Source organism: Protopterus annectens, chromosome 2.part1 (genome assembly GCF_019279795.1).
Source record: "Protopterus annectens isolate FY-2018-M chromosome 2.part1, PAN1.0, whole genome shotgun sequence".
In the NCBI taxonomy this organism is placed as follows: Eukaryota; Metazoa; Chordata; order Ceratodontiformes; family Protopteridae; genus Protopterus; species Protopterus annectens.
This window is the reverse complement of record NC_056729.1, coordinates 261,064,031-261,076,475: the sequence shown is the minus strand read 5'-3', so window position 1 is coordinate 261,076,475 and position 12,445 is coordinate 261,064,031. Positions and strand designations below refer to the sequence as shown.

Here is a 12,445-nt window from a genome sequence, read left to right as displayed (position 1 = left end):
TACATCTAGGTCATTGTCCTGCAGTTGCCCACCTTTGTTGTGAGGGGAGAACACAAGTCTTTGTGCAACAAGCCACTAAAGTGGCTATAGACTATGACAATTTAGTGATAACCCTATATCATTGCAGGAGGAAATCTTTTTTCAGTAGAGTATCTGTCACCTTGAAAACCCGTGTCAATCTCTTGCCATACACCTCTCACACAGTATGTAATGTGTATATACAGATGTGTGATTGTGTCCCTAAAAACCTGCATGTGATAATCAGAACAATTCACTGCACCTTCCCACAAGTGTGGTGCATGTGAAAATGTCTGATTCATAGTGAAGTTTATCATTTATTTAATTACTTATTTGTCTAGTTATTTATTCATTTATTTGTAGTTGTTAACCAAGATAGTTCTACTGAGCCAAAGTGCATTTTCATAGGAAGCTTAGGTTGACAAGCTACAAATTAAGGTACATAAACATCAATGCAACAATGAAAGAGTACAACAAATAATCTGTCTGCATGCATTTGTAGAAATACATGAGTGTAGGAGATGGTAAACATACTCTTTAGAACATTAATAATAGTGAAACATCATTATACTACTGACAACAGTTCTGATGTGTTCAACACGTATGTATTAGAGCACCTACAGTAGTGAAACCCCCTATTAGGTGTGAGTATACGGAGTGGTCCAACACAAAAACAAACTACTCAATACATGTTGAGCCCATCAGTAGATGTTAATATAGATGGAACTACAACCCTCCAAGGGCAAAAATGCTCATAACAGTATGGACAAGCACCCTCCTTTCCATAAGTGTTTGGTCTTAGAGTACAATAATGGTTCTAGGGGTGAGCACCATAAACCAGATGCCTAAACAGCATCATCAGCAGCAAAGCCTCAACTTGTGGTAGTATTACTACATTTGTACATGCTGTAAATGTAGCAGTACATATTAAAGTCAGCTACAGTGCCTGCAGTTGCCAACTAGATGGCTTTGTAGAATGTCAGTGTGTCAAGAGAACTATACCGCATAAATCACACACTGTCTAGCAGTTCACAGAATCATAGCCCTTCATGTTCACAAACCTTTCTGACTGTGGGCCAGATGGGGACATCATTGTTGCATGCGTTCACTCCATGGGAACTATTATAACAGGGATGTGGACATAGCTACTAACTGTCCTTAAATTTTGCAGAGCATTCCTAATGCTGCTTCATAGGTTTACCCTGACTCTTCATAAAAAAATGATTCTCTGTTAAATCACTGCAGATTACAGTCAGTAATGCTAGGAATTAGAGTTTCAAAGTTCCAATTTTTCAGAAAATGCATGTTGATGCAAAACCTGTTGTACTATTAGTTTTCTACATGACTATGAATGATATTTAAAACTGTCCGTGATGTCAGGCCTTTATCTATCATTATTTTTGGCTTTATCCCTGATTATTGAGCAAAGAATTTAAGAGGTATAGAAGTGGATAATTTCACAGAAGTAAGACATGCTGTTAGATCTTTCCTTTGGTTTAGGAATTTGTTCAGTATTCTAGAGACAGAAGTGTGCAAAATATCTAATGTGTCTCCAGCTGACTCCTGAAAGGCCATTGTAGTTAGAATAGAAAGTGGTATATGCACCTTGGTGTCCACATGTATAGAAGAGCCAAGCATTTCAAAAGATTCTGTAGTGATGCTTGTCAGTCAAAACCCATATAATAGCCCAATCTAATCTAAATTGATCTCTTACTTTACAGTTGTCTCTGAAACTTTTTAATACCCACCTCTTAACAACAATATTAGCATTTTCTGCCCTAGTGATTTCCATTCCTCACTTCCATTTCTTATTTTTAATTGCAAAGATCTAATATCTCTACTCACACAAATCTAATATCTCCTTGATAAACTTATTAATCCACATCTTCAAATGTGCAATGTTTAACATCTACTAAAACATAAGAATCTTTTATATTGTAATAGATTCCTTTATTTTATGTAAGTGTAATCTAATTAACAAATGTATGTGCAATAGTTCATGTACATTACTTAATATTTGTTCATGTGTATTACTGAATGTCTTTTAAAATGTTTATAATATGTTGGAGCTTTTCACACCAGGGCTTCCACTGAGAAAACATTTTTTTGACTTAACTCAGTTAGGCAAACACATTAAACAAAACAAAACAAGAAAAACCTTTAGTAAAATTATGGTTGATCAGCCACTGATAGGTAATGTTTCCTTTGGAACTGGATGTCACCTTATGCATACCTGCACCACCAAGAACTACAGTTTATTGCTGCATGGCTGATGCTGTTGATAATCTGGCCAAAGATCATCCGAACCCTCTTAATATTATACTGAAGTGCTAAATATTGCACAGCCCTGGCCATGTGGTTTGAGGGAATTACACCAACTTGTTTACATCTGCATGGGTAATGATTGTGTCTTTAGTTCTAAAATTTGTCTACTGTTTTGCTAACAGAGAGGAGGTGTCTGGGATTTTTAGATGACTGAGACTATAAACTGTTTTCTCTCTATTAGTGGTGTAGGCAAGTCTTATACTGTGCTTCAACAGTGAATTTCCCAAAAGTAAGGTGCTCATATTCATTGGCTATGTACATGGTAACCGTCTTTCAATTGCTTATATATTGATTTAGTAATAAGCTCTCACAAGCCATGAAACTATACATTTTCCAGGCTTCTGCAGCAGTTTGTATCTTTAGTCCTGTTAGTGTTAGTTTCAATCAGATCCTTTACTGCAGAATTTGAGGAAACCAGTAGGAAACCAGTAGCAAAGGAAAGACAATCTGTGATACCCTTCTTCCTAATGTTCTTCTCATCCTTTTCTGAGGAGCCTGAAAAGTCTCATCTATTTGTCCTGCTAGCTGAACAAAAGGCTCTTCCTGCTTCAATTGTGGGCTGTCCTTGACGTTTCCCTTTTTTCCTTTGAAACATTCTGCTGCTTTTATGTTTACTTTTAGTTGATGGTTGTTTCATTTTCCATTTTGGCTTCCTTAAGAATTTAAGAGTCAGTGGAGTCATTTATATTAATTGACTCATCGATTATTTTATCTAAGTCTTCTGAAAAAAATGTGCAAAGGTTGCAATTGACCATTCTTGTCACTGAATCCCCTTTTTGAGATGACTCTCCTTCAGAGATATTAGAGGAAGTGGACATTAAGTAGTTATCCATTCTTTCAGTTGTACTGAGGAAGTGGACATTAAGTAGCTATCCATTCTTTCAGTTGTACTGAGGAAGTGGACATTAAGTAGTTATCCATTCTTTCAGTTGTACTGAGGAAGTGGACATTAAGTAGTTATCCATTCTTTCAGTTGTACTGAGGAAGTGGACATTAAGTAGTTATCCATTCTTTCAGTTGTACTGAGGAAGTGGACATTAAGTAGTTATCCATTCTTTCAGTTGTACTGAGGAAGTGGACATTAAGTAGTTATCCATTCTTTCAGTTGTACTGAGGAAGTGGACATTAAGTAGTTATCCATTTTCTCAGATGTACTGAGAAAGTGGACATTAAGTAGTTATCCATTCTGTCAGTTGTACCACCCATTCTATCACAATGCATTTAGTTCATATTTTCACCACTGACACTGGTATAATTTAATTCAGTTTAAAATTACTTCTAAAAACAGGTGTTTGGTAAATGTTTCTTCCTAATTAACTGTGTTCACTGTCTGGTTCTGTAAACTTAATATTACATGATTTAATTAAAATATAATATTTGGCAAACATTTGTTTCTGCATATCAAGCATTCAGGTTTTTCAGCGTATGCTGAGCAAGCATTTCATGTCATAAGATAGTTCCTATGCAATAAATAACCAAAATAAACAAAAATACCACCAGTGGATGAACGACCGCAAACAGAAAATAGTACAGAGCCAGTATATGAAAAGTAAAAGATAACTGTTCGCAGTCGAACCAGGCTGTAAATAAGTCAATGATGATTGAAGTATGCAGCTCAACGTCTCTTCAGACCTTCAGATCAATACAAATCCAAACAAGGGTAGCTGAGAAATCCAAACTCAATTCTGAGCATAAACATAAAAAACTTTCTTTATTGACAGCAAATTCAGTTAGTAAGCGCTTTCGCAATACAGCTGTGGATGTCAAAAGCACATAGCAAAGAATGCAATGACAGGAAAGCTGCAGTACTAATTCTTCGTAGGGCAGAGAGCTTAACCTTCTTCCATGTACTACAAAATGTAGAGACAATATGTAGGAGCACTAAATGTTATACAATTTTTAAAGACGTAAAACACATATAGAGAAGGACTCCACATAACAGCAGTGGGAAGTGAAAAAAAGCTTTAAAACAAGTTAAACATGTCATCCAGCCAAAAAAAAGTCAGAATGAAATGTAAAATTGTTACTTAGTTCTTTTTAATGCAACTTTAACTTTATGCATGTAACCTAACATATGTGAATCGTTTTGCTATAACTGCTATTATATCAATATTGTTTAAAATTGTACTTGTTTTAAAATGTATTACTGGAGCTTTTCTCCTTAGGTCTCCACTGAAAATGGGCCACAAACCCAGCTGGACAAACCCGGTTAACAAATGTCAATAAATAAATAAATAAATAAAATAAAATTAATGTTGCAAAGTTGTTTTTTTTTTGGTTCCCGTCTCTGTTTTGTGGTGACCACTGACTGCCTGTTAATGCACTAACATGAGTCTAGTACTTAACGGCTGTGAGGGATACTTAACAAAAGGTTGTTAAACACTTTTCTGATGTCTGAAAAGTACTCAATAACCATGTTAACTTCCCCAAACGTGGAGTGTAATTGTGGTGCTCCATACACCACATCTATTTCATCTTTAGCGTATAGTTATTACACTCAGATATGTTTTGTATTCTAATATATTTCATTCAAGACTCACTATCTAGTGTGAATCAGAAATTCCCCAGTTCATCAGCCATTTGTCTTACCTGATATTCATCTGTCTGTTCTTTTAAACAGCCTATGTTTTTATGATATGTTTTAAATGTCAAAGAAAAGTGTGACAGACAAGTGATTCAATAAAGAAACCAGCTGCTCTTTTTTAAGCAGCAGCAGTCTTCCTGTATTTGTATAAACAGCTATCTGATTCATATAAACAGTTATCTCATTCTGTCTGAGTCACTGTTTTACAACATATTAAGCATTTTTACATTTTACCCTCATTGCTAGCAAAGATACGTAGCTATAAGATAGTACAATCGGAATTTGTACATTTGCAGTCCAACACAACTTCCCATCATATTTCTTGTCAGTCACAGGTTTGGAGCATGCTCATAGAGGTTCAGTAATATGCCACACACATGTACAAACAGGAAACACCTGCATATCTTGTTCTAAATATAAGTGAAATAACCTTGATAAATATGACACCAGACGGAAGCACTTCCTGTCTTGAAATGGATATCATTTTACTTACCCAAGGCCTTCATGTACAAGACCTGATCACTCCAAACACTTGGTTGTATTCTGATTTGTTCTTTGTTAGAGCTAAATTCAACTTCCATCATGTGAGCCTCTATGCCTTGATCTCTTATTAAGATAAATATTTCACCAGGGTTCTAAGGATTTGGAATAAAATAAAGATGCATTTCAGTTAACCTTAAACATAATTAATGTACTTCTAATATTTAAAACTAATTTAGCACAGTTCAAGCTTAACATAATGTACGCATTTTTAACAATTAAAATGAATTTGGCCAAGTTGTCTTACCAATATTTTGAAGAAAACTGCAAAATACTGAAAAATATTTTCTTATTGCTACTATTGTAAATGACACTTGCCTGCACAAGCAACTGTAGTCAAGTTTTCCTCATAGTAAGTGTCCAACTTTTCTATAGGAATATAAAAGGGGATGCATAAAAATGTAACTCCATACCACCTGTTGTGATGCTTTCTGTTCTAAACCTCACAGGTACTTTCACTGAATGACCACATGGTATACTCAGTTTTAATGTAGGAAGATGAGAGTACTGGGGGTTCTGTTCCTATTCTGGGTCTTTACCCTCCTGCTGCAGTACTAGCACTGCATGCCAGTAATGGTGAGAATGGGTAACGCTGTTGTTATACTGCAGCATCCTTCATGTGAAATGTTAAAATGAGGTTCCAGCCCTTAAGATGAGGCAGTTCAGAAACTTTTGAAAATATATAATGTCACTTGTTCAACAGAAAGAGACACTTATTTGGTAAAAAATAATAGATGTAGAATACAAAAAAAAAACCATATAAAATTATATTATCAAAAGAACAAACAAAAAAAGGTTCATATATAAAATAATATTTGAAATATTTTACTGAACTGTCCTGAAAAAAAAGGAAAACTCCAATAAATTCTACAGTTTCATTAGTTTATCCTCTAAGCATTACTCAAGGAAAAGTGTCTAAACATACTCAATAATTCTACTCTAAACAGACATGACAATGTTTCCTAAACATTTTGAAAGGTTCCTAATATTGCTATCTCTCCAGCAATCATATTTGTATCCTGGCCTACCGTAACATGATATTTCAAATTAATATACAGAGGATTTTGGCTGGGATGCCAGTCACAGCCAGGTTACTACTGGGTGGTGTTCATTAACATTTGAGCACTACACAAGGCCTTGCAATGTGGCCTGACATAGTATGCAAGACAAAAGTGATTCACAGAATGTCACTACTCTGTTACAGAAGAATGTGCATCAGAACAAACACTCCATTTCCATGCTGCATGCAAATATGGTAGCCCATGGGCACTTTTTGGATAAGGAAAACAAAGACTTTTGCAGCTTAAAAACAGTACCATACACTTAGCACTGTCATAGAGAAAGGGATCAGATAGTAATTTTACATTTGATGGACCAATAGCTTAAAATGTTGTTAAAGACTTCAATCTCCCTTTTTGTGTGGTTGCAAGAAGTGGTTTACAGGTTTTCACTGCAATTCTGTAATGACCACTGTGTGTGCTATAGTATTTGAGGTGGGCATAACAGCTAAAGACTGTGTAAAACAGAACTTGTAATGCATTTCTGTGACATCTGACAACTGCAAAACAATCTTCATTCTTTTCTGCATTTTTGAGCATAAGTAGTACATCTCGCTTACCATAAACCTATTACAATGAAATTTATACTTACTAATCTTTTCATTAATGTAGCGTGTGGGGAGACAGCCGTGAGTGAGATAGAGAGAGAAGGGTAGGTAGCAAAAATGTAACATAGATACAGACAGACAGGTATTGTATACAAACAAAATGTTGGGAGGAAACTGGGTGGAAACAAGCATATATATGATTCTATGACATTTGAAGTATCAAACTTTGAATGCCTGTCATAGCACTAAAATAAGTTAAAATCACAAAGATTTGAATACACCTCTAACTGAAACACAAAGATTAAAAAAATCTATTTTTTTGTGGGGAGAAAGCCCTCCCCTGCACCCCTACACCACCTGCTAATTACATACACCAGCTCCAAGATCACACTATGGTAAGGAAAGGATATATTCCCCAATCCCCACTATTCTGCAATGTCGCAGTCAAAAAAAAAAAAAACATTATGTGTGATCAACTGATTTTTAATCAGCTGTAACAGCTTTATTTTTAATTGAACAGTTGCCACTTCAAACTTCAAAGGGTTGAGAACAACCTATATATACAGTGTGGATTTATATATGTATGCATATATATATATATATATATATATATATATATATATATATATATATATATATATATATATATATAAAATATATAAAATGAATAATTGGTAATGGGGAAGATTGAACAATGAACAATGATTTGGGAATGATGCTTGAGGGAAGTAACATACCTGGAGGTGGAACGTACGAGCTCCTGCTGTGGTTGGCAGCCAAGCCAGCCTAGTGGCAGCAAACTTAGGCATAGTTCATCTGTGTGGCTAATGTTATGGGCTGGTTGATCCTTAGAAGCAGAATGGATGAAACCTGTTAGTCATGTGATTCTGCTAGTCACACCAGAAGGTTATCCATGGTACTAATGTGGACATCCATCTGCCAACATCCCCTACCAGTCTCCAGCATCTGTTGGAACTGCCCAGGGCATCAGTTGACATAGCTATACCCAAACATAGGCAGAGATATCACTGTAGGATCTCTCAGTCCATCTACAGGAGAGGAGCAATAATGCCCCACCTTAAAGCAGATACAGATAACCCCACCAGATTATCCCTAGCAGAAGAACCATCACACACCCTCCTGAGAGGAACACTTACTGGGCATTAGTGACTCAGTGCCAGATGTATGGGCTAGTTGAGACCAAGAAGAGTTTGCCATCCACCCCACCCCTTCTTCTACAACTGGACTTGCAGAAGGAAGACACAAAGGAAAAAAAAACACCTGCATACATGTATGATAAAAACACCATTGCAGTTGTACAATGGACTTATACAAAACATATACACCTGCTCCTACTTAGATAGATGCTCTTCCCTTTTGTGGCACCTAGACATGTTAAGGCAATATTTGTCAGCAGCTGCAAAACAAAGCATGTGCAGTTAAGCATACATGCATATTAGTGCACATATTAGAAGCTAATGCAAACACAAAATGTTTAAAGTATACATCTGCCTCACAGTGCATTTCACAGTGGACAAACCTCAGGTCCTTATAACAATAATCCCATTTTTCTCTGGTGGCATTGGTCAGCACCTGTGCAAGCTCCTACCATGCACTGAGCTTCTTCAAAGGGTGTTTATAGTGGTGCAGCAGATATTCCTTGAGTCTGTGTGCAGGAGGAACTGGAATATCCTGCTCTCCCTTGAACACCATGCAGGAACTCTGCCTTTAAGAAGTCCAGAAGAAGCCTATGTCACTCATTTGGCACCCTCAAGAAGCAAATCAGTAGTCATGTGTGTACAGATGAACATTTGTAAATGATGTCTCATGAAATGTAGAATGTGTACCATAGCACTATGGATGTAGACACACCTTATGCAAGAGCACAGAGGTGATATGTCCTGTGCTATATGGTGTGTGCAGAGCTTGTGTCAATAAGTATGGATAGTGCACTGTGCACAGAAAGCAAATCACAGGCACTACTTGGCTTCATTAGCATAATCACTGAGCTAACTGTCTGCTAGTGGTGTGATATAAAATGCCATCTCCATCTTGTGTAGCATGGTTTACAAGCATAAGGCTGAAAATTTCAGAAAATATTCTGTGAATGAGGATCATTACATAGCTAAGTAAGTAGGTCTTGGTGGTAACGTTCCTCATTCTGAAGTAAAAATCTTCTGGTAGCTGTAAGGGAGGATGAGGGAGATGTCTTTAATGTGTAACTAGGACCTCATTACAACTGCATGGCAAATTAGCATATGGGTATGTGGAGGGAGGAGAGATGGATAGCTTGAGAACCGTATGCTTTGTTGTCTAGTAGTTGATGCAGAAGTTAAGGCTGCACTCTTTAGTTCTTGTAATACAGAATTTGATGCCCACAACCCTTGTCTGCATAGTGTGTGACCTTGGGAAAGTCGTTTAAACATGCATTTCCCCCAGGTCACCCCTGAACAGGGACTGTGTCTCCAATGAGCTTGCCTGGTTAGCAGATAGGTATTTTTTATTGTTTGGGTGGTTCCAGGGCTATATGCAGCGACATGGGTACAGATCCATATGGGGACTTGGTCTTTCCAAAGCAGGAACTGAAGCTATTACTTAGGTCCATATGGGTGTGTGTGGTCAGAATCATGTACATAATCTAATGTAGCATACTCACCTAAAAAGTGACATGATTTGTCCTTCTGCATATGGGTACTAGGATGGCCACCTGACGGAGGCAACATCTAGGTAAGTTTGCTAGTAGAATAAACTGTTACTGCAAGCCCTTTACATATATGGCATGCACCTCCTGGGCAAAGATGTGGGTATCCATAATAGGCCCCTACAACAAGTACAAAGGAATGTTACTGATACAGTTCTCAGTGCAAACGGAAAGGCATGGGTCAGCACAGAAGACAGGTCCACCACAGGGTAAAGACTGCTAACACAGAACTCACTGACAGAGGTCAAAGAGATTTTGCTGTCTCTCTTCAGTCAGGGGTATTTATTTATTTTATTTATTTTATATTACATTTCTTTACCAGGAAATTCTGACTGGAAAGTTTGCCCATTTTCAGCGGAGGCCTGGGGAGAAAAGCTTCATATATTATGTTAAATCATCAATGTACAAAATTTTAGAAAAGGAAACATACAATATTTTAAAGAAATATACAACATTTGTTAGGCAACCTCATATGAGTAGAAGTATTATAGGAAGAAACATAAAAGAAAAAAACATAGCTATGTATAACACATTCAACAGAAGGGTAACTTAATATATAATACCAACATTCATCAGAAGAGTAACTTAATACATAATACCAACATTCGTCAGAAGAGTAACTTAATACACAATACCAACATTCATCAGAAGAGTAACTTAATACATAATACCAACATTCGTCACGTAGCCCAGGCCGGAATGACCCTGACCCTGAGTCCTGCCCTCACTAAAAATGATACCACAGTATAAAGAAAAAATTATCAATTTCAACAATTGGCTAAGCTTCTGGTGTAACTCAAAGGGGATCCAGTGTCTGTCAGCCTGGGATGACATGCTCGACAAGCCATGCTGCTTCGCTAGAGGTGACTTGCAACTGTCACCTTTAGGCTTTTGAATACTGGCCAAGGCTCTTGCCACCCCCATAGTGCCTTTTTTAGGCAAGGCTCAAAAGACAAACCCACCACCATAAATAGCACAAGTAACAAAAAACTGAGGGTAATGCTACTCAATGCCAGAAATCTAAACCTCAAAATGCATGCACTCGAGGCACTCCTCAGTATGGAGAAAATCGATATATGTGCAGTAACAGAAACCTGGTTTAAGGCTTCAGAGACTACCCCAGCACTACCAGGCTACAACTCATACCATATATTTTGGCCACAAAACCCAGACCGAAATACAAAAGGAAGGGGCGTATCCATATTCATCAAGGATACCCACACCTCCAGGTTAGTGGCACAGCACGATGCCTCAGAGATCATCCATGTGTAACTAACAACGGGCAAAACTGCAATTTAAATTGTAGCTTGCTACAGATCACCCACCATGTCCCAGGACCCCCATTCAGCATTTCTGGAAACACTAGAAAGTATAAAGGTCCTACCAAACACCCTGATATTGGATGATTTCAATTACCCAAACATTAACTGGGAGAACTACTCAAGTGCTAACTCTCTTGCCTAACATTTCCTAGAATTTATAAACTCAAACGCCCTGGATCAACTGGTCAGCACCCCCACCAGAGATGACAGCATATTGGACCTGGTCATTACCAACATGGGCGACCGGTGTTCCACACCGGAGGTCAACCCTTCTCTGGTTAGATCTGACCATAAACTAACCTCTCTGGATATCCACATTCTGCCCCCACCCCTGGTCAAAAACACTGTGAAAAACTTTTCAAAAGTAAACTTCACATTACTTAAGACCAAGGTGGAAAGTTTTAAAGCCCCCATGCTAAAGGATAATGCTGTCCAAGCTGCAAAATCCTTTACTAATGCACTCTACAGGCACCTACAAGAATGCATGGATTGTGCTATCCCAAGCAAAACCAAGACTCACTCCTCCAAGAAAAGGATACCAGTTTGGTGGACCCCTGCCATAAACAAGCTATACAATAGAAGGAGGAAACTAGTACAGAAAAGAGTAAAATCCCAAGAAAGGAAGACATCCCTGATCAGTATTGTGATGATTGGGGAGAGACAGGTGAAGGCTGCCAGCCTAGTCAAATAGAATTTATTACATAATTCTATCATTTGTATAAATAAATGTAAAATACAGGTGCATGTTTTTAAATGAAAGTAAAACACTGTAAAATGTGAACTTCAAGATTATTACAACATTGCCCCCTTGCTGTAAAGAAAAAACAAGTCAAGCCTTTCAAATGTGTCTTTTGAAATTGAAATGATTTTATGACATTCTTTAATCTTTAAAGTTGGTTCCGGTCAGGCTGGCTGCAGACATTCTGTCTATTGTGTTATCTAAGGACTAATTGCTAGAGTGTATATGTGAAATGCCTTTTAGTGTTGTATTCTCCTGTGCAGGTGTTAACTTGCTAAATAATGTAAATGGAGTTTCTATTAGCCTGGGAACTCAGAGCAGGTGTCAAGATGATGCAATATGAATGCTGGGAAAACCTAAGTGTCAAAAATGATGTAATCTGGGGAGGACCCAGAGGCATGTATGTTAGTGATGTTTTATAAACTATTTCACACAAGAGACTTGAAGCATTTTGACTTTGGACATCTACCCAAGCACTGCCTATGCTCTTTATGTATGTAAGTAGGATTGTAGCACTGTGTTTTTTCTAAGATTAGCTAAAGATTAGAAAGTTAGATTAAGTATTTTTCTGTGTAAATTAGACCTGTCCTACTGTATTATTTTAAGTTTC

General features: G+C 37.3%; 1 protein-coding gene across 1 annotated transcript in view; it reads right to left on the bottom strand.

Annotated features, from left to right (window-relative positions):
* BANK1 (B cell scaffold protein with ankyrin repeats 1) overlaps window positions 1-12,445 on the bottom strand; it is a 1,951,135-nt gene that overhangs the window by 1,914,783 nt on the left and 23,907 nt on the right. The window contains exon 3 of the mRNA XM_044063440.1: window positions 5,421-5,562. Within this exon, the coding sequence (XP_043919375.1) occupies window positions 5,421-5,562 (142 nt within the window). The remainder of the gene's footprint in view (window positions 1-5,420; window positions 5,563-12,445) is intronic.